This window comes from Leiobunum rupestre, chromosome 2 (assembly GCF_980474605.1).
Source record: "Leiobunum rupestre chromosome 2, qqLeiRupe1.1.hap1, whole genome shotgun sequence".
Taxonomy (NCBI): Eukaryota; Metazoa; Arthropoda; class Arachnida; order Opiliones; family Sclerosomatidae; genus Leiobunum; species Leiobunum rupestre.
This window is the reverse complement of record NC_143385.1, coordinates 61,539,307-61,563,442: the sequence shown is the minus strand read 5'-3', so window position 1 is coordinate 61,563,442 and position 24,136 is coordinate 61,539,307. Positions and strand designations below refer to the sequence as shown.

The following is a 24,136-nucleotide window of genomic DNA, read 5'->3' as shown; positions in this document are numbered from 1 at the left end:
TATTTTATTGTACGTTTACTTAGTAATGTGGTAAGAAGATTAGCGTTATTGCTTCTAGATAGATTAAGACAGAGCTAAAAAACGCGAAGGAAACGTGATTTATTATTGAGTAATGGCAGTGTGACGTCACGGCACGTCACCCATGCTTTCTCCTATAGATAAAAAATCGCGACCAAAATGGCGTCCATGGACAAAGCTACGGAGTGCCATAACTCTATACTAACGCCAGGGCTATTCAACTTTTAGGAGGTTGGACTATGAAGCTACACTGGTAATAGAAGCGTGTGTCACACAATAAGTTTCTTAACCCCCCCCCCCCTCCATCTGGGTGAAGTTGGTGTATTTTATGTTGATTTGACAACAGCACCCTCTATTGCAGATAAATAGAAGCTCGCAAAAATATAAAATATAATACACTTTATTTACTTTTATGACTTAGAATATAAATACATATTTTCCGTAATAATTTATTTAAAATTATGGCTATCTTTATTCAATATAGTAAACACAGCTAAAAAATATGTTACATAGATGGCGCTCTCTATCAATATCTTTAAAAAGTATACATTTTGGAAACGTTAGTCCGACTTTTAGGCGTTCTACAAAAGCTTATTTAATCTCACCTCCTGAAGTTGAAAAACCCTGGTCACACGGACAGCTACAAAGTTTATCGTGTTTAAACCTAACTGTTGACAACGATTTAAACGTTAGTTTATTGACAGTACGTCACGCGACCATTAGGAAACAACTGATATTCTTAAAGGTGAACTATCTTTTGGTACAGCAGAGTACACGACGAAGAAATAGTAAGAATGGACTATAGTTCTATATGTTCTGTATTATTGTCCAATAAGTAAGCCTTATTTTATTTTTGAAAGCTTTTGAATTCTCAATAAGCCTTGGTCTTAAGTTAAAATAAGCTGACAAATACATTCATCGTAGACGTTATCTTACAGTTGCACACAACGTCCAGTGTGAGAACTTAGTTATGGTTTATATAAGCTTTTGTCGAAATAAATTTAAACAGTAGTAGATTTTTTATCGTGTTTCGCGTGTTCTACTTTAGCTCAAATCATCACCAATTAATAATACTAATTTTCGCGTTGTTTCGGAATCCGAGACAACCTGGTTCGGGTCTGCAAACGTGCACGTCGTTTTCGATTGGCTTTCCATCGACTATTAAGTTGCCAACTCTCGTTGCCGGTGAGGAGATCGGTCTCAGAGGATGTACCACAACCTTTTTGGGCGCCAGCAGTTTGACCTCCACGAACAAAGCGGCCAATGCTAAGGTCATCCCGACCGCCATCGCGATGAAGACGCCACCGAGGTCGTAGATTCCCAAGTTATCAGCGTCGGCGTTGCATTCGTGGCGTCTGCTGGAATTCCAGTAATGAGCCATCTTGTCTTCGAAGAATCTTTGCCGTTGCAAACTCATCACTCTGTAAGTTCAATTTTCATTCATTATAATTTCCTATATTTTGTCATTTTTCCTACATATCGATTTTTTCCCTATAATTTCCTTTAATTTGTCATTTTTCCTATATTTCGATTTTTTCCCTATAATTTCCTTTAATTTGTCATTTTTCCTATATTTCGATTTTTTCCCTATAATTTCCTTTAATTTGTCATTTTTCCTACATATCGATTTTTTTCCCTATAATTTCCTTTAATTTGTCATTTTTCTTATATTTCGATTTTTTCCCTATAATTTCCTTTAATTTGTCATTTTTCCTATATTTCGATTTTTTCCCTATAATTTCCTTTAATTTGTCATTTTTCCTATATTTCGATTTTTTCCCTATAATTTCCTTTAATTTGTCATTTTTCCTACATATCGATTTTTTTCCCTATAATTTCCTTTAATTTGTCATTTTTCTTATATTTCGATTTTTTCCCTATAATTTCCTTTAATTTGTCATTTGTCCTATATTTCGATTTTTTCCCTATAATTTCCTTTAATTTGTCATTTTTCCTATATTTCGATTTTTTCCCTATAATTTCCTTTAATTTGTCATTTTTACTATATTTCGATTTTTCCTTATAATTTCCTTTAATTTGTCATTTTTCCTATATTTCGATTTTTTCCTATAATTTCCTATAATTTGTCATTTTTCCTACATATCGATTTTTTCCCTATAATTTCCTTTAATTTGTCATTTTTCCTATATTTCGATTTTTCCCTATAATTTCCTTTAATTTGTCATTTTTACTATATTTCGATTTTTCCCTATAATTTCCTTTAATTTGTCATTTTTCCTATATTTCGATTTTTTCCCTATAATTTCCTTTAATTTGTCATTTTTACTATATTTCGATTTTTCCCTATAATTTCCTTTAATTTGTCATTTTTCCTATATTTCGATTTTTCCTTATAATTTCCTTTAATTTGTCATTTTTCCTATATTTCGATTTTTTCCTATAATTTCCTTTAATTTGTCATTTTTCCTATATTTCGATTTTTCCCTATAATTTCCTTTAACTTGTCATTTTTCCTATATTTCGATTTTCCCTATAATTTCCTCTAATTTGTCATTTTTCCTATATTTCGATTTTTTTAAATAATTTCCTATAATTTCTCATTTTTCATATATTTAGATTTTTTCCTATAATTTGTCATTTTTCCTATATTTCGATTTTTTCCTATAATTTCCTATAATTTGTCATTTTCCCCTATATTTCGATTTTTTCCCTATAATTTCCTATAATTTTTCATTTTCCCATATTTCGATTTTTTTTCTATAATTTCCTATAATTTGTCATTTTTCCTATATTTCGATTTTTTTCCTATAATTTCCTATAATTAATCATTTTTCCTATTTTTAGATGTATTTTTTGCGCTTTGATTTCAATTTAGTTTTAAAGTTCGATAGAAGTAGAGGATAGCGCCGCCGATCAAACGCCGCCGCCGCCGATTATTTAGATAATGCCGAAACGCCGCCGCCGATAAATTTAATTTCGGCGGCGCCGCCGCCGCCGCCGCCGCCGAAACATTTTCATTTCGCCGCCGAATTAATTTTCATTATTAAAGTATAATAATTACGTTTTGAGATCTAAACTAGATAGATTTTTCTTTTGGTAGTGCTAGGCTGTTGGGTGCATCGTACTAGCGTTATAAAATTAAAAATAATTAATAATTTCCAAAAGATCTGGCACCACTGCACAGCGCGCAACAAGATTTTCTGCAGCAAATAGCTGGGATAGGAGAGAGAGAAACGAAAACGGCTTTGGAGTTGCCTCGTCTCGTATTTTGTAATAAGTACAGAAACGTATCAGCTGCATTGGCTGCATTCAGCAATAACTATTCTATTACATTTTAAAAATTCCTTTGATTTTTGATTTCTAGTAATGGTGTTCTTCTATTTGCAGAAATAGTGGTTTTGGTTTGTAGAAGTAGTGGTTTATGAAATAATTTGTGATAATAGACTTAAATGCGCGGGGAAAAACTGGATTTGGGGGGATGAAATTTATGCGGTAGAGGGCTGGCTCGTTGGTTGTCTGTACGATAATGGCGGCGCCCAGCAAAAGTTTCTAAAAAGAGTGTATAGATAATAATACTAGTGAAATGGTAGTAAATTAGTACAGTATTGTTATTACTAGCGTAAATGTTTTAGTTTAATAGTATCAGATGTGACATAGTTACTCATAAGTGTGCCTCTGTTTAACATATCTGTATTAAAAATTTAAATGAGACCTTGTTTCACAGCCATCAAAGACTATAAAGCTACGCGTAACTTTATATAGTCTTTGACAGCCACCAAAGAAAATACAGCACTAACGTCGCGTAAAACTGGTTTTAACTTCCTTCCCCCCCTACGCGAGAACTAGTTTTGATGACGATAAAACCGTCATCGACTGGGAAGTGACGTCAATAACGTCATATCCTTGCAACAAGGTATCATTATGAAAAAATTCTTTCAGGCACACTTATGATTAAATAAGTTACATCTGATAGTATGTAACCAAAGTTACCTCTTCTTTGTTTTGGAAACAAGTGGTTCCTATTTTAATAAAATACATTCTATTAAACATGTATTTTTTTAAATGTGTTTAACAATTTAAGTTCTAGCGGTCTTTAAAAGGCTGGCGCTATTTCTGAGGGGGGGGGCAGTTTTTCCCCTTAGGCGCCGCCGCCGCCGATTTTTTTCAACGCCGCCGATTATTTTCTGAAAATCGGCGCGCCACGCCGCCGCCGAACTAATTATCGTTCCCGCCGCCGCCGTTGAAAATTGGTTCGGCGCTATGCTCTAGATAGAAGGGGCTCAAAAATAGCCAGCTTTTTACTAAAGCACTAAGGACATCGCACTTCTTCTATGGGATTTGGCTTTCGACAGATTTTTTTCAAATTGAAACATGTTGTTAAGCTTGATCAAAGGAGCAAAATTGTCCATTGCCATTTTTCCCTAGCTCCTATAGTTTGTCCTGTATCAGCGGTCAAAAGTGGACAAAACTTAGCATAGTCTATTTGTTAAAAGAAGTCACGGCCCATAGGTTAGCCCTCTACGTTCGCCCGTCGCTAGTCCGGGCTCACTATCAAAAGAGTGTTCTTACCAAGATTCGGGGTGCTACCAAAACAGAGCGTCGGATTTGGTTTCGTTCTAATCGCAAGATAAACGAACACAGTAAATAAATAGTTAAATATTGAGTTTTAACTGTCGTGTGACCGTGACTATGACTGACTATGTGACTGTATCGATAAATAAGTGTTTGATCTGTTGTGGAGTGACTGTTTCTATCCTATCAGCGAGTGTTGAATGTGGGATTCAAGGAAACGGTTAATCATATATTTTCTGATTTCCTAAGTATTTCTTTTATGTTATGTTTTATTTTATTTTATTATTGCTCATAAAATATTGAATATCAAATAATTCCACGTACGAAAATTCATCGAATAATAAGTTGCGAGAAAAGAAATAATAATGAAGTAGAGGTGTAAAAATCTTGGCAAGAAAACTCTTTTGATAGTGAGCCCGGACTAGCGACGGGCGAACGTAGAGGGCTAACCTATGGGCCGTGACTTCTTTTAACAAATAGACTATGCTAAGTTTTGTCCACTTTTGACCGCTGATAGAGGACAAACTATACGCGATTTACGAGGTAACCGCCCCCTTTTTGGAGGCTAGTGCTGTGGAAGCTACCGGCTTCGATGCACCGACAAGGAATGTCAGCCAATGAAAAAGGCGTGCCGATATCTTATGACGGAGCCCACAGAAATGCTCTCGTAAATCCCGTATAGGAGCTAGGGAAAAATGGCAATGGACAATTTTGCTCCTTTGATCAAGCTTAACAACATGTTTCAATTTGAAAAAAATCTGTCGAAAGCCAAATTCCATAGAAGAAGTGCGATGTCCTTTCATTGACTTTTACGGCTGGCTGGGGTTTTAAAATGAAAATGTAATATTAATTTAATACATTTATCTTAGTCATGAGGTCTGTGATATTTTCATATTAAAGCAAGTGCCGGCTCGACGTGAAGTAGCTCTTTTTTCAACAGATGTCGCTAGCGTCGAAATCAAAACAAGTTGCTTAAGCTATATTTTGACCCAAAAGGCGGGGCATTAAAGTACCCCTCGCGTTGATTGGTTCGTTTGTATATTTGTCAATAACGTAAATTATAGTAATTTGTCCCAATATATTTTATATGGGATATATAATTTAGGTTAAGGTCCATTAAGTAGAGTATAAGTTGTCTAATTATGATAATTATAAATTGTTCTCTGGCGACGTTATCGTTTCACTATTTGGAATTTTTGTTTCCTTTTTCATTAATAGATGGCACCACGCTCTCCAGTAAAGCCATTTTTTCGAAGAATCGGATAGATTCATTACCATCTCTAATAACCAGGGCCTTAGTATAATACAGCTGGTGACAATGATAAAGCCGACAGTAGCTTTAAATGTAATATTTATATTCAACCAAAGCTCCTTTAAAAGCATTTGTTTTATTAAAATTATTCCTATAACTTCCAATATATTCACCTGAATGTTCCTATAATTTCCGATATTTACATAAAATTACTCCAATAATTTACTTTAAAATGTCTAAATATTTTCTATTTTTTCTATCAAAAATTGTGTGAGCCATCCAATGTTAATGTTCGTGATCTCAACTAGGCGCAACGAATATTATTAACACTAAATTTCAATAATATTGTGCAAAACAAAATGTATTAGATGTCCATATCTATGTATCAATAAATTCATTTTAGTTATAAAGAGTTAACTGTGGATTACTTTACGAAGTGCTGAACCAGTGGTGCTTTGCGAGTTATCTCCGTACAGGTCAAAAGGGTCCCCCGCCACCGAGTTCTTCCGTTTTGACCTTTTACCGTTAACCTCTACAAGTTTTCATGGAAAGAGGAAACCGAACAACCAGTGAGGAGAGAAATCTACGCGGAAGGAGTGGTTCCAAGTTTTCACCCAATGCCACTAGTTGGAATCGAACCCGGCTCCTTTTTCTGCGAGGATAAAGTGCTAGCCCGGCCACCTGAATTAATTGCTTTAAAAGTTGCTATGGCTCAAAGTGCTGCCTTGGGTATTAGCCTAGCTGATTATTTTTACTAGCCGTCTTTAAAAGTAAGATTCCTTACGTGTCGCTAAAAGCCTCCAGTAGAGAAGAGCCCTTGGTGAGGGCGATGGCGTACGGGTGTTCTCCGAAGACCTCCCCGATCTGGACGAAGGCGCAGTTCTGGTTGACGGTGTACTTGACGGTGTTGATGTCCGCGATGAAAGCGAACTTGCCGTTTTCGTCGGCGAGCACTCTGTCGATGCCTTCGGACACCGTCTTGACGGGTCCTACCTCCATGATCTTGCTGTAGATGAGCCGGTAGCGTTCTTTCACCGGGTAGTCCCACACTCGGTACTTCCGGTAGTCGTTGTTGGCTTTTAGCGTGGCTAATTTCCATTTTCTATCATTTATACAAATGTTTTATCAATTAATTTCGAGGCAATTCATTGGGGATTTGCTAAGACACTAGCACGAAATGTAGGCGTAAATTCCACGAGGAAAACATGATGAAATTTTAACACAATTTAAATACAATAATTTAAATAAAAAATTTTGGGTCACAAAAAAGATTCTTTATATTGGTGATACTTATGATAATTGTAGAAACATGGGCACCGGGGTGCACGGCCCCTTTAACCCGCATCGGCTTCCCTCCTCGGGCCCCGGGGTACACGGGCCCCTTTAACCCGCGTCGGATTTCCTCCTCGGGCCCCGGGGTGCACGACCCCTTTAACCCGCGTCGGCTTCCCTCCTCGGGCCCCGGTGTACACGGGCCCCTTTAATACGTCTCAGCTTCCCTCCTCGGGCCCAGGGCCCTAAAAACTCAATACTTCCATGCCATAAGTGAGCCTTTATTATTAAAGATAAATAGACTTTTTTGTATAAACTTATGAGAAGGGTAAAAACCTGGGCCATCACGCTGCGCGGGCCCATTTAAGCTGTATCGGCTGCCTTTCGCTAGCCCGTAAACGATTTTTTATAAAGTTCTTGCGCGAGTAACAAGTCACTTTTGATGACATTCGATAACTCACCATCAGCTAAGTAAAGTTGCAAAATTTCATCTTCTAGGTATATTTAAATTATCGAACAAAAGTGAAAAACAAATTGGACCAGGTTCCAAGAGCTTTTTCCTATTTTTGAGAATTTCTCTAAAAGTCAGGGCAAGAATGTATAAATAAATACATTCTTGGTCAGGGAGAAGATAAGGGGAATTTTTGATTTTGGGTGCCAATTGAAAATGTTTACTAAAATGTAGGTGAAACATTTGGAACATTTTGGCGCAACTAACTTTCGGGAATCACGACTTAATCATTTAAATCACCATTCCATCATTTCAGTCATGATTTAATCATCCAAATCTTAATTTAATGATCCATATATTGATTTAGCCATTCAAATCTTGATTTAATCATTTGAATTTTGATTTAATAATTTAATCTTGATTTAATCATTTGAATTTTGATTTAATAATTTAATCTTGATTTAATCATTTGAATTTTGATTTAATAATTTAATCTTGATTTAATCATGATTTAATCATTTTAATCACGATTTAATCATTTTAATCATTTTAATCATGATTTAATCATTTCAATCATGATTTAATCATTTCATACTTAACTTAATTTAATCATTTCATTCTTGATTTAATCATTTCATTCTTGATTTAACCATTTCAATCACGATTTCATCATTTCAATCACGATTTAATCGTTTTATTCTTAATATAATCATTCAAATCTAAATTTAACCTTTGGAGGGTGGCCTAATAATCATGCTAGAGACATGCCCATCTCTGGAAAGGCCAGGGACGATAAGGTAAATTTGAATCGGTCGAAACTGTGGCAACCCTGAATTATCAGAAAATAAGTAGAAATTTCGTAAAATTTTACTTTTTGGAATTTATACCGAAATTAGTGCCTAGTAAAAATCAAAGATAATATTTTAGAACTCCCTAACCTAGATTCGAATTCAGAGAGCCTATAAACATTCAGAGTGCCCTATTCAGAGAGCTTTCCGAGCGACGCATTTTGTAACGAAGCGATAACCCACGTGATCGGTTGCTGTATGGCGCTATCTATAGTTCGTTGCCATGGTAATGTTTTCTGAGTTCCGTCGCTATTGACCACGCTGTGATTTCGAATCTAGAGTACGAGGTCTATTTTATCTCCCATAAAGTTAACCAACTCGTAAATTTCGTCCTCGGCATCAGCCATATTTTTGAAGTACAGCAACATACTGCTACTGTCCAACGTCGTGTAGTTGAAGTTGGTGTCCCGGGCCATTTGGTCCAAAGAGCTGATCTGCGATTCCATCCTTTCAACCGTCAACAAGGCGGACAGGTTGGCCGAGAAGGTGGCCAGGATCAGTACGACGAACAGCCAGTAGACAGCCACCAGGACCCGTCCCGACAAGGACATCGGGATCTCTCCTCCGCCTGAGGACAGAACTGCGTTAACCACCCATTAGCTTGATTCCTATCTACTTGTCCTTGTAGTTACCCGAGGGGCTGATCACTACGCTTAGGCGGTGAACACACAGTTCGTTATGAGAACGTCATCTCGGCGTAATCTGCGAAATCTCGCCATAATCTACGTAATCTGCTTAATCTCGCTACAATCTACGTAATCTGTGTAATCTTATGTGCTCCTTATAATCTTGAGAACATCATCTCGGCGAAATCTCGCCATAATCTACGTTATCTGCGTAATCTCGCCATAATATACGATATATGCGTAATCTCTCCATAATCTACGTAACCTGCGTAATCTCGCCATAATCTACGTAATCTGCGTAATCTCACCACAATCTACGTAACCTGAGTAATATCGCCATAATCTACGTTATCTGCGTCATTTTGCCATATTCTGCGTAATCTCGCCATAATCTACGTAAACTGCCAAATCTCGCCATAATCTACGTAACCTGCGTAATCTCGCCATAATCTACGTTATCTGCGTCATTTTTCCATATTCTGCGTAATCTCGCCATAATCTACGTAAACTGCCAAATCTCGCCATAATCTACGTAATCTGTGTAATCGTATGTGCTCCTTATAATCTTGAGTACTCCGCGTAATTTTAAGAAACTACGAGTAATTTTCGCGTAATACGGTCGTATTACGCCTAATCTAACCTATTCCATGTAATTACTCTTCACGTAATTTTAGCGTACTGCACGTAATAACTAAGTACTACATGTAACATTTCGTACTACACGTATTCTTCACGCAAATTAACGTACTCCGGTTTCGTGTAATTTGGACATACTCTGCGTTATCAGCGGACTAAATAATCTAGGTGTACTTTGCGTAATACGCGTACACCTCATAGTCTCGACGTTCTCATCGTAATCTTGGCGTACCCCTAGAAATCTTAGAGTACTCCAGGTATTCTTGGAGTATTTCCTGATGACGTAATCGGTGTACAGGCCAACTGTAAGTGATCAGCCCCTAGTACTTACCCTGCGGTGTGAAGCTGGTCAGGGCGAACCAGAGGCTTTCTTTGAAGGTGAAGCGTCTGCAGTGGGTGTTACCGCTGTTGCAGCCACTGTAAGGGCTGTAGCGGTCCACGATGCACATGGTCAGACTGACGGCGATGATGGAGGCCAGTATGCACCACCAAACCTGGTTCGCGTGGATGGTACGCAATTGTTCAGATCTAATCGCACTTTAGCCAACATTTTTGACCAACTTTGCTGATCAACGTAGGTTTTGGGTTTTGACCCTACTTTATAAGCAGGTCATGTACTGGTTTGAGTGTTCGGTTTTATCCTGTTCCTTTATCAGAGTAAGAGAACCTTAAAGGGAGTATAACCTTTGCAGGAATTTGGGCACTTCATAATTCCATCCCCTCATTTTTCTAACCACGTGTTATACGTAGTGTGAATTACAGTGGTTTTTAGAGGAATTATCCTACTAAACGTATCCCCGCTTTGGTAGTGCTTTAATTTCTCATATCTACTAGAACGCCTTTCGTGAATCTAAAACCACGTACCTCATTATTAAGAAATAATATTTCAATAAATATCCAAGCTATAATGAAAATAATTAATTGATAGCTTCGAATATTGTTGTTCATACGTTAATTAAGGGTGCATTTAAAACAACGCTAAATATAAAACAATAAAGGTTTCAAGTGAGAAAACTTCTTCAGGGCGGGTACTCTAATAAAAGAATTGGGTGTTTCAACCATTGAGTTGGGAATATTAATCTAGAGGTCCAATCGAAACGTCGGATTTCAGTATTTCGCGAAACAAGTTTTTAAAAATAAGAATACCGTCGTCTGCTTCCAAATGACGAGAAAACGTTATCATTCTACCCGTGGCGCCGTCTATCTCTCGATGGTTCGTTCAAATAAGACGCGTTTTCCGGCAAAAAGATTTTGTTTTTCAAAAATAATGGATGGCGCCACGGGTCATATGATAACGTTTTCTCGTCATTTTAGAGGAGACGACACATTCGTAATTTTCAAAAACCTGTTTCGCGGGGAGCAGATTTGATTGGATCTCTAGATTAATATTCCCAACTCAATGGTTTCAACTATCGTTCTAGACTAGCGCCATGAGCGAGAAAAGAGAGAAGCTTTGGCGCACCCTACCAAACAAGGAGGGTTCTACTCCCTTTAACCCGAGTTTTAGATCGGAAATTAGGAAGCTACAGCATATTTTACACTACATCATTCCGAGTGATCTACTCATCGTAGATAAATTATAAAACCACCGACCGATTCGTGGCATTTCAAATTATTTCTGGCTAATTTCAATTACTAAAGCATTAAATTAAATTAAGCCGGAACCACAATTCTATTCATGCCACGAAAATGTATTTTCCTTCTACTTGTGTCATTACACAACCCGCAATCAAGGCTGTTTTATTCAATGGGCACAATGGGCCCACGAAGGTTCGAATGGGCCAACGAAAGTCTTTGAGTATGAATACATTCAATTTAATAAATTTCTTCTTAGAAATAGGGCCTACAAAGGTCTTAGTGCCCAGGGCCTAAGGTCTTAAAACAGCACTGCCCGCAATACAAAATAAGCTACGCTTGCTGAACTGGTTTTTATGTAGCTCATTCGTCACGAAACACGTAGAAATTCCGACAAATTCAGTTTAGGTTAAAAACAGGGTTCCTATTTATTCTTATGTCCAGGGCTTTTCGTAGTAAAACGTCATCGATACGTCACCCGTGACGCAGCAGCACCATATAAAAAAAAACCAATGTTACTTTATAGAAGGCCTATTTATTCTTATGTCCAGGGCTTTTCGTAGTAAAACGTCTTCGATACGTCACCCGTGACGCAGCAGCACCATATAAAAAAAACCAATGTTACTTTATAGAAAACCTATTTATTCTTATGTCCAGGGCTTTTCGTAGTAAAACGTCATCGATACGTCACCCGTGACGCAGCAGCAACATAAAAAAAAAACAATGTTACTTTATAGAAGGCCTATTTATTCTTATGTCCAGGGCTTTTCGTAGTAAAACGTCATCGATACGTCACCCGTGACGCAGCAGCAACATCAAAACAAGAAAGCCAATGTTACTTTATAGAAAGGCCTATTCGAATCGCCAACAATGTTGATCAACAAAGTTGCGCTAAAATGTTGTCTTTAGAACTGGTAATTGTTCTTTGCTATGACTTAAAATGAAAATTACCTTCGGTGTTAGTACGGACATGAATTTAAATAAGGATTCTTCGGTTTTGATTTTCCGTCCCAGGATGCCGATCCCGGTTTGACCGAAGTACGGCGTCACGAAATCCAATTCCTCCGCCCTCTCCGCCGTCATGGACAAAGGCGCCAAGATCAAGTCCACGCTCTGTCGTCAATTGCAATTAGATTCCATCATGAACGCATACAGGTACTTAAGAATATGGGACTGCGGAAGTTCGTCTGCTTTCTAGTTTTTGTGACACTCTTCACAAAGACAATCGCCGTGTTTACGTTGCGTGATTAGAAGAGCAGACGAATGTTACCCGCGATGAATGCGATAGTGATACCAGAGGCGCGTCAAAATTCTAAGAAGGAATTCTTCTCTTGAGAAGAGTTCTTTGTGATAATTTTTCTCCCCGTGAGAACTCGCTTAAAAGATTCTTCGAAGGATGGCGGCTTACGAGAAGGCCACGAACGTTGTAAACTAAGCCTTTGACAATAAATGCTATTTTAACACGATTTCACGACAATTTATGAAGGAAGCAGTGGCGGCGTAAGGGGGGCGAGGGGGGCGGTACGCCCCGGGTACCAGGGTAGCCAGGGGTGCCATCGGAGAAGCTCGAGGGGGTGGTGCAAATCAGAACGATTAAACTTGAAGAAGACGGACGTGAAAACTTCTGCATGGTCCTGGGGGTGTCACAAAACACTGCCGCCGCCCCGGGGACCCAGACTTCTTAAGCCGGAAGGAAGAAAATCTTTTATTTATAATTTCAAAGGCAATATATCATCGAAAATTAACTTAACATTCGGTTTTATGTGAAATTCATTTTCGTCCACAAAAATGTCATACTGTTTATTTTCTTCAGCATCAAGTAAACTGATTAGAATATTAGCTGCCATTGTTATTTATAATGCAACCCCCCCTCCTTATTGACATTGGTTTAATGTTGTGTATTGTTTTTAAACCGTGCTCCCTTTAATTTGGTGACGCCGCCCCGGTTTCAAGGGGTTGTACTTTGTATGGGTTTACCAATAAATCTTAAATCTTACCAAGTGAAAATTCCTCCGAGCATTCTCACTCTTCTCAGGAGAATTGGTGAGAAGAGATTACGTCACTTCCTGTTAGGACTGTCAAAATTTTGAGAAGTGAGAATTTTCACCATCAAGGGAAGAATTCTTAGAATTTTGACGCGCCCCAGATAACAATAATGATAATAACCAGCTAGGCTAATATCCTTGGCACCACCTTAGGCGTAAGTCATCGAGCGACTTTTAATGACATTAATTCAGGTGGCCGGGTTATACTGCTTAGGAGGGTAGTGGAAAATCCTTCATGCCACGCGAGCCAACAGCTCCCTACACCTACTATTACCGTTAACCTCAACACAGAAGGAGTTGTTCCAAGTTTTCCCCCTCTGCCACCTCGGAGCAACAAACACAACACCCCACACAAGGAGAACGCAACCCGTCAAAAGTCGTGGATTTTTTTTGCGTACGTTTTTCATTGGCTAGACGCTTTAGCGCCTGCTGCCTTTGGGAGGGGAAAATTCGGAAATTGTCTTCCCCCCGCCCGTAAAACGTTCAGCGTAAAGGCTCGTGACGCTCGTCAAATGAAATTCGTATACAACCCTTCGTTAGCGTGTTTAAAGGCTAGCTGCGTTCTCCTTGTGTTTCTTGCTCCTAGATGACACAAACTGGGATCGAACTTTACTTCTCTTTCTGTGAAGCGAAAGTACTAACCACTCCATCAGCCCACAATAGACGCATGTTCTTAGGTACCTGGATTCATTCTTTACCCCCTGTCCCTATGATCAGCCCCTCACCTTATTGACAGCGAGCCCCATGAGTCCGTTCCAGTGAGGATATGGAATTGTCGTGTTGTTGTAAACTCCAAAAGCGCCATCTTCTGGAAAGACCAGTTCGTAGTCGAAGTTCACTTCCTTCTGGAGCTCTTTGAGAAAGTCCATGTTGAAACCCTCGTACGTCTTCTCCCACACTGGACCATTCCTCGTTTCGTACAAGAATGGTTTTTCCTGCAAGTAATTAGCGGGTTTTACAAGTACTTAATCTACTTATCTCTCACGGTATATGTAGCCTAATCACTCATAAGTATGCCGTGAAGATATTTTCGTTAATGAGACCTTGCTCATGGCATATGACGAAAATTACGTTACTTCCAACTCCGTGACGAAAAACCCGTCATCAATATTTTGAATTTAAATGGAAGTTAGTAAACGGATATTTGAATTCTTCGCGTGTTTCTGTTATTGATAATAGATGGTTTCTTTTCGCCTGTCCCAGTGGCGGATACAGAAAAAACTCAATGGGGGACACACTAAAAGACAATTTGAGCTATGGGTGTAGTAACAAATCATCAAGTCACATGCAAAGCTTAAGAAAACTTTATTCAAACCTATGCAAGTACAACTACTCGACTGACGAATAAATTGCGTGTAGATGGGTACGCGTGTGGGCCACCCGTTAACCTATTCACTTGTTTACCGGCAGCGTTCTCGGCGGTAAAATCCGGTAAATTTTGTCCGTGTGTACAGTCGTTTTCCCGTTACTGTTTACTGGATTTACAGTTAAATTTCACTGACTGATGAAATCAATGGATTTTTCACTGATTCGGTATAAGAGAAAAACAAATCAGGCTTGTTGCTTTATTATTTGAAAAAACATTATTCTCGTGACATAAGCTCAGCTTCGGGACACGCGAGTTTTGCGTTTTAACACTTTCCTTACATAGGCCCCCACCAACTTACTTGTTAGTGCCTAGGGCCCCACTTTCTGCGATTGCGGCCCTGGCCATGCCCCGTATCTATGAGAAACAAAGCGTATTTTTGATGGTACTTACAAGCACCGTGGCCACTTTCAACTTTCGACGCACTTTGTCTTTCCAGTTGCTTTGCAGGAATGTGATCCCATTTTCGTTCCATTGGCCAATCTGCAGAGTCGGGACAAAGTTGACGTCATTGTTATTTCTAAGGGAAACGTGCTCGTCCCGTTCATAATTACTTTATAACCGTATTGGACAAAGTAGTCGATTTCCAAATCCGCGATCAAATCATTGTCCACAAATCTCATCGGGAGGTAGGATTCTCGGAGTTCCTGGATTTTAAAATTAAATCAAATTTAAATCAAAGTATCAAGAATGTTTTTATTTATAATTAAACTAGCTTGAATACCTGGCTTCACCCGGGGTATTAGTTTCAATGAATTAGATCTGATTTGTACGTAAGAAAGGTAAACGCTGTAGCAAAAACGCAACACGCGTAGCAAAAACGTAACACGCGTAGCAAAAACGCAACACGCTGTAGCAAAAACGCAATACGAGTAGCAAAAACGTAACACGCGTAGCAAAAACGCAACACGCGTAGAAAAAACGTAACACGCGTAGAAAAAACGTAACACGCGTAGCAAAAACGCAACACGCGTAGCAAAAAGTCCTGAAATACTTAAAAATCCCAACTAAACCTCCCCTTCTACGAATTTCACACTAACCCGTTAAAAAGTTTAAAGGTCGGGACGGGCGTAAGGAACTCAAGAGAGGAGATAACGGAAGCAAAGGGGTGGAAGTTGAGAAAAACAAGTGGGTCACGTGACCCAAATAATAGTCTTACACGAGCTTACTGTATCGAGTTTGTGAGTTAAACTAAGCCAAAAATAAATAAGCACGACGATTTATTTGAGTGTACATATATTTATTAAACTACTATTCCCCAGCGCCAGTCTAAACGTAGTGACGATTCCCGCGTCCTCTCCCCAGCCATTTCGCGGTACAACTCTACCCCAGCGCCAGTCTAGACGTAGTGACGATTCCCGCGTCCTCTCTTGTGTGTCACGTGACTCTCCCGTGTCTCTTTCTCTAAGAGTTGTAGGAAGATTCTTCTAGCTTTTGATTGTTACTTCTAGAGGCTGATTTCCTCGCGTGGCTGTTATTCGCAATCGCGTGCGAGGATTCTTCTAAGTTTAGTATGATTTCTACCGTGCCGTGTCATGCCTACGGCGGCGGCGGCGGACGCCGGACAACGGAGCGAGACCAGGAGTCTTACTAAGAGCATATCCGGCTCGTGTAAGACTAAAAATTGAAAGCCGAAACCAGATAAGTAAAATACATAAGGGAAGCAAAGAGGCGAAAGTCCAAAGTCGAGTAAAATTGAATTAGATTAATAAACATGTCCGGTATTTGGAATTAGGCGCTTTTAGTTGGAAATCAGGCCCTGAACATTGAGTTAAAATTTCAAAGCTCTAGAGCTAACCGTTCTCGAGTTTTTAGGAACATGCAATACAAATAAATAAATAAATAAATAAAAGGACAAACTTTAAGACTTATAGTTATATAGAAGCTATAGATATTATGAAGTTTTTCTACGAGATCTTAAATAATTAAATATGTTGAAGTTTTTCAAATCAGTTTCTTTTCAGATCTATGAGATTTTAAAAGAAATTGATTTGAAGAACATTAACGGTTACATTGCATAAATAGGTGTTTCCATAAAACCAAAACAAAATTAAAAGTCTAAAATGTTTTTTCCACGTCACGAGCTTAAGCTTTTGAGTACTTCATTGGCTCGCGCGTTTCGCACGTGGACTTTATCGACTCGAGCGCGTGCTCTCTATCTTCAATGACTATAACAATAATATCAACAGATGGCGCTTCGTACGCCCGTCTACCACGAAACGTATTTCCACCTTACCCTCTCGAGAATCCGGATGTCGAGGCTTCCTAGCGACGTTTTCGCCGCGACTTTACCCAAGAAACCAATCACCATTTGGTAGTAGCTGTCTCGCAACTGCGGAAAGAACGTTGGAAAATATCATTAAAGATTTGAGGCCATTGATCGGCCATGGTTGAAATGCCACAGAATCATTTGAAAAATTAACTCTGCCTATTTTCAAAAACTTGAGCGGGAAAGTGGTGAAATTCAAATGATTCCGTGTCCCTTTAAGCGAGCCAGTCTTACGCTGATTAGCTGATAGCGGTCGCTTTCGATGCAGGCCAGGCAAGTGTCGTTCCTCAGGTACGTCAGTTTCCGTCTTAGGTGCTTCGATGCTTTCATCACTGTTATTTTGTTCGTATTTTCAGAAAAATCTACTATTTGATCGTCCTATCGGTTAATAATGTCATTTTGTAATGGTTAGTTATACGTTAGATTATGTTACGTTACGTTATGTTATGTTTCGTTACGTTATGCTATATGTTACGTTACATTACGTTCAGTTATGTTACGTTACATTACATTCTGTTAAGTTACATTACGTTCAGTTATGTTACGTTACATTACATTCTGTTAAGTTTCGTTATATTACGTTACGTTATGCTATATGTTACGTTATATTACGTTCTGTTATGTTACGTTACATTACGTTCTGTTATGTTACGTTATATTACGTTCTGTTATGTTACGTTATATTACGTTCTGTTATGTTACGTTATATTACGTTCTGTTATGTTACGTTACATTACGTTCTGTTATGTTACGTTACATTACGTTCTGCTATGTTACGTTATATTACGTTCTGTTATGTTACGTTGTATTACGTTCTGTTATGTTATGTTATGCTAAGTTACGTTATGTTACGTTATATAACGTAACGTTAAATTATGTTATGCATTTGTATATCAAGAATGTATTTATACTAAGGAAGAATGATTATGTGAGACGATACGCTGGAATTATGGTCGAATTTTCGTCTGGCACGAGAGAGGGGGTGGGGAAACGTCACCGGGGTGCTCTTCAATCGCGTCAGAGGACGTCAGTTTTAGAGAACCAATGAGATACAGGGCTGATTAGATTTGTTTTAGGTGGGGGAGGAGCTTGCTGTTAGAGAATGAGAGGGATTGCAGAGCAACGCTCAAAATCTTCTCCAACATAGTCATTATCTCTAATTATAAATAAATACATTCTTGATAATATACATGTATTACAATATATACGTGAATACATAAATATAATAAGTCAGGAATCCATATCTCTACTAGGAATGCTTATCCCGACGTATCGCGTATGGTAAGATCACTCTGACGGCTTTGGCCCCGCCTACGAGAGAAAAAATCCCCTCTGCGCGCGCTCCCCTCTCACGTTGTTGTTTGTTAAATTAACATAGTGACGTCAACAAAACCGTCAGCCACATCGAGACGGAAATCTGCCGCGTTAAGCATTCCAAGTAGAAGTATGGATACCTGGATATGTATATTACTGTGACTTACTTGAGAGGCAACTAACCAGTGAGTATCACCGAGCATCATCTTTTGTTCGAAGGCCTGTCGAAAGGAACTTTATTACATCGGAAATGTATTTAAATTGTAATTCGTACTTTTTTCAGTATTTGATCGCTTTGGAATTTGTTCCCGAAAATGACATAGTGCGAATGGCGTCGCTCCAATTGTTTCAATTTCATCAAATTGTTGATTGTGAACCCTTCCACTAGAAGGATTTCTATTTCGATGTTGTCCATCACGTAACAAAACGCGTGCTCAAATCCTGCAGTCAGATGGAAACAATCAAGGAATTATCCTTTCAGTTTACGTACAGCCACGTAGAGACCAAAACGAGAAGCTCATAATCTTCTGGGTTTTCGTCTGTTAAGCAGACTCTTTATGATTTATTTTCTGTTAAGGAGAGTCTTTTTGATTTATCTTCTGTTAAGCAGACTCTTTTTGAATGATCTTCTGTTAAGCAGACTCTTTATGATTTATCTTCTGTTAAGCAGAATCTTTTTGATTCATCTTCCGTTAAGCAGACTATTTATGATTTATCTTCTGTTAAGCAGACTCTTCTTAATTTATCGCCTACTTAGCATACGAAAATCCATCACTTTATGAACTTCTCAAGCTGGCCGTTAGGTGGCTCTATTTTCATAACAACAATTTTTGGTTCTATCCAAGGCACTGTAATAGTTTTGGAAACAAGTTTCACGAGCCAGTAGCGATGCCAGCTAGGCTTCGGCCTACTTGAGTTAGAACTCGTTTCAGTTTCAAATTTATCTTGGAAAAACGTTCGGTATTAAAAACATTTCTGCCGAAACTAATTCTATCACAGCTCAAAATCTCGAGGAGCCCATAGAATTTAAAATGGAGCTTCGGGGTTCCATGGGGCCCCATTTGAGAATCACCGATATAAAGTAACAACCCCCAAAGGTTATAATAAGAGTCCTATAAATTCCAAATTGATTGTGATTTACTTCTGTCCAAGATATTATTGGAAGTAGTCTGAAGTTCGGAACACGACTTCGCAAATTTGGTCTGGATAATATTACATTGAAATGTAAGAGAATATAATAAATCAGAATGTAATTTAGAATGTTTACCATTTCGCTAATTATTATGCACCAAATCACAATTTCAACCTTGATTAGCTTGAGTGCCCCCGAACCCCGATACGGAAAATAAATTACTCTTATCAAAATCAGCTTAAAATTGGAATGTAGTATTATCTAGACAAAATGTTGGACGTCTTGTATCCTACTAGATACAATAATATTACAAAGAACATCCTCAAAATTAGTTCCCCATGAGCAAACCAATCTCCCTAATTATTAGATTTGAATAACATGACGTTCTTTACTATCTTCTCTTGTTGTCTGCTTATAGCAGAACTATTGGTGGAAGTTTAGTTGACTGGTTAAACATATGAGTAAAGTAGAGTACGCGACGAAACCAAACTCTGTTTGGACGACGCTAAAGCTAGACTACGATTAAGGCTTACTATTTCGTCTTTGTAATTGCCACGGTAATACTATAACATAGACGATTTACGCGGAAAAGTGGAAAAGTCCAGAATTAAAAGGGGGCCAAAAAGCTAAACCCTAACAAATTTAAAGTAATGATAAAACTTACACAATACTCAGAACAAATAGGTCTTCAAGGGTTAAATTAAAACGCGAAACTCGAACCAAATAGATCTTCGAGTCAAAAACCAATTAAAAATGAATTAAAATAGCCAGAATTACCAGCGGTAGACCGGTTTCGCCCTAGTTGGAGCTCATCAGTACCGCGCAGGGGATCTGGCTTGCGACTTTTTAAACCGAAAAGACAAGCTAACCCTAAACATTAAATATTTCAAAACGCGTTGCAACGGAAAGCTAAATATACTATAGCATAGACGAGTTACCATGCTATAGACGCTTCATAAATCATCCTTCAAGGACATCGCCAAGAAGTAATATTTCTGAGAGCCAGGACCTGCAAGTCACTGTTTACATAGTGCTTGTTAAAATAATGGAAATTTTTCACCTTTACGGCAGCAACCAGGTAGCTTTTTTGACATAATAAGGCTTGACAAAAACTCGACGTTCTGTTTACAGATGAAAAGTTTCCATTATTTCCACAAGCAGTGTATAAACAATACCTTGCGGGTCCTGCGGCTCTCGGAAATATTATTTCTTGACGATTTCCTGGGAGGATGATTTATTTAGGTGCCTATTGACCGATTTCAAAATTACGTTGTGAGGTATAGCAGGCATATTTAACAGGAAACTATAGAGGTATACACTTGGAATGTCTAAGGTTCCATTGGGACGGTGATACAAAAGTGCGTCGAGAAAAAGGCGGGGCTTAACTACGTCAAGTGTAAGACGTAACACGACATTTCTAATTCATTGGCTCGAGGTTTGACGCGAAAAGAATGCGTCGTCATGGTAACAAATAGGCGATCTTCCCGGGAAAAAAGGCTTATAAAACAATGGATTTAAAAACCTCAATTTGCTATCGTACTTAATATTTTGAAGTAATTATAATGTTCTTCGCGAGAGAAGTGTAGTGATACCTAATTTCGGGTATTTGTATGGTTATAAAAGAGATAATCAGGTAAGCTAATAATATAATAACCATGACTAGGCTTAATGACGCGTTTTCGTCGAATTAGGGTAAAATCTTCATTATAGATACCCAATGGAATAGTTTCCTGTATTTACTTGCTTTTATAACCACTTTTTTTTATTATGTACACCGATTATAGTGATTACAGCCTTTGGTAGTACTAAATTTATAATCGATTACGTAATCACTTTAGTACAGTCAAAGCTCCAGGCTTGTACATCGATTACGGATAGTAATCAGCCCCTCGATTTTCACGCGCAAAATTAATTTTAAGATCCACCAAGTGTTGGTCCCCACTGGCTCAAGCAATAGTGGCTCGTGAAATCGGGTACTCTTGTTGCTGTTTGGCTTATTGTAAAGTTACAGTTTTGTCATGTTCACATAAATTACAGTAACGTTTGACCATATTGGTAAACGGCCATACGTGTAAAGTGACCATCGGTAAAATTTGATCAGACTTTCAAATAGGGGGTGTTTCAGAACTCTGTTCCCCCGCTCATGTCTATTTTTCGCGAGTCATTAACCAGTCGGGGAGTGAAATGTGGGTTGAAAATTAAGAAATTATTTAAAGAAGAACATAATATTAAATAAGAATATCAAAATAATAATAATAATAATAATAATCAACTAGGCTAATAACATCATAATAATAATAATAATCAACTAGGCTAATAACATCATAATAATAATAATAATCAACTAGGCTAATAACATAATAATAATAATAATAATCAACTAGGCTAATAACATAATAATAATATTAATAATCAGCTAGGCTAATAGCCTTGGCACCACCTTAGGCCTCAAGGTGAATACAGATGCGCTATAATGCTTAGGCCTAAGTCATCAAGCGACTTTTAACGCCATTATTTCAGGTGGCCGGGTTAAATTGCGTAGGAGGGTGGTGGCAAGCCCTTCAAGCCACGCGAGCCAACAGCTCCTTACACTAGCTATTATCGTTAACCACAAGTTCCACAAGACTCCACCACGAGTTTAACTAAATTATACAAAGTGTCTATAACATTGGTGATTAATTAGGTTAAACGGTGGTCCAAATTTGGAATCTGAAACAATCCAGTGTCACGATATTGTTTATAAATAAATACCTTTTAGCTACAGAAGAACTCGCGATGTAAGAAATATAATTGTAGACTACACTAAAACAAATGACTATAAAATTAAAATTGATCATCAGTGAACGTTAACCTCAACATTTCTTATTTCAATAAAATATTATCTGGAGCTTTAGTTATTTGGCAATTCTGTATTTGAGTACGCATTACCACAAAGAAGACGACACACGTCGTCCAGACGAATGGCCTTTCGCTTAGAGCAACTCAAAGAGGTTTTTCCTTTTTTGGTTGTGTCTGCTGCGCAACAAAAAGTGACGAATCGTTTCCGGAAAGTGCTTCTAGGTGGAAGCATCTGCCATCAACTCTAAGCGAAAAGGGGCTCGTATGGACGACGTCTGCCATCTGTTGGTGGCGATGCTCACTAAAATATACAGACTATCAACGAAAAAAAACTTAGGCAACGTACAATAACAGTAGTTGAGTATGATATTTACGCATGCTATAATGGACTTTAATCTACAGGGTGCTTTGAATTGCTCTGACTGGGCATTTGTTTTCAGAAACTGCAAGAGATAGAGTTGCGAAATTTTCAGGGTATTATTTCTAGCGTGGGATCGCTTTAAATCCTAAATTTCAGAAAAAGCGGAAGTAATTTCGGGTTTTTGTAAAAAATATTTTTTCACCGGTAGGTGCTAGAAAAAACGTTTCAATGAGAAAGTTGTAGAGTGCTGTCGAAAATGTTCAAAGAAATTGGTCTCATTGGAAAAGAACACTTTTTCACGAAGATATGAGCTGATGAAAAAAACAAGCTGTCCATAGGGGCCTAGGGTATTATTTCTAGCGTGGGATCGCTTTAAATCCTAAATTTCAGAAACATCGGAAGTAATTTCGGGTTTTTGTAAAAAAATATTTTTTCACCGGTCGGTGCTAGAAAAAACGTTTCAATGAGAAAGTTTTAGAGTGCTGTCGAAAATGTTCAAAGAAATTGGTTTCATTGGAAAAGAACACTTTTTCACGAAGATATGAGCTTATGAAAAAAAAACAAGCTGTCCATAGGGGCCTGTAGCCTTCGCATTTTTGTACGTAAATGAAAGAAATCACGTTAATAAATTAAATTCCTTAAAAGTACTTAAAGCGATCCCACACTATAAATAATACCCTGAAAATTTCGCAACTCTATATCTTGCAGTTTCTGAAAATAATGCCAGTCGGAGCAATTCAAAACACCCTGTATAATATATTTCACATATAATACATATTGTGAAATCTAATATGAATTTATGTATAGTTAAAGGATAATGATTATGATAATACCTTTGGCACCGCCTTAGACCCAAGTCATCTAGCGACTTATATTGCCTTTAAACAGGTGACCGGGTTACAATGCGTAGGAATGTGGTGACAAACCCTTCACGCCACGCGAGCTAATAGCTCCCTACACCAACGTTTACCGTTAGCAACGCTAAAAATCGTAGAAACCTTAATGTAATTTAAATTAAGAAGACATTTATACAAGTAGCCACTTAGCAACGTAAGCGATTGCAACTTAAACAACTTATTTCTAAGGCTTTGCTTTGAAATACGAAGCGTCAATCAGGCAAATAATTACCGGACTTATCGTGAAACAAGAAAACGGCATTGGTGGCTTTCAGCTCGCGCAAGAAGTCGGCAGCCGCTTGGACGTAGCTGCCCAGAACTGGCTTGACGCGGACGTACGGGATTTGGCCGTGTTGGGCCAGTGACCTCAAGGAGGGCAGGCCCTCGCACGTGAAATCGGCCACTATTTCGGCCCCGTATTGAATCGCTTTCCTCACTAAAATGAAATTTAAATCGTTAGTTAATCATATCAATCAATACCAGAAGAATAGACTTTGTTTCGCTGCCAATTTGTACATTTTGAACATACCATGACCGTTAGTTCAGCTATTAATTAGATTTATTATTTATTAGTTTTATTATCTCCATTAACGATATTTCTCATGATTAGTAGGCCTAACGATTTCAGTTATACTACTACTCCAGCTCAGTGCTTCCACTCTGGGAAATTTGAAATTCCCTTTTTCTATATTAGGTAACCAATA

General features: G+C 38.2%; 1 protein-coding gene across 1 annotated transcript; it reads right to left on the bottom strand.

Annotated features, from left to right (window-relative positions):
* Positions 1–1,041: 1,041 nt before the first annotated feature.
* LOC149958617 (ionotropic receptor coreceptor Ir8a-like) lies at positions 1,042–23,964 on the bottom strand. The gene is made up of 14 exons (XM_090167231.1): positions 23,949–23,964; positions 23,665–23,868; positions 18,480–18,646; positions 18,373–18,426; positions 17,126–17,269; positions 16,859–16,954; positions 15,177–15,269; positions 15,016–15,105; positions 13,982–14,191; positions 12,163–12,324; positions 9,968–10,130; positions 8,693–8,942; positions 6,588–6,905; positions 1,042–1,439 (listed from the first exon to the last, which is right to left on the bottom strand). The coding sequence occupies exons 1-14, from the start codon at positions 23,962–23,964 to the stop codon at positions 1,076–1,078; spliced, it is 2,331 nt and encodes a 776-aa protein (XP_090023357.1). The 3' UTR covers positions 1,042–1,075.
* Positions 23,965–24,136: the final 172 nt, after the last annotated feature.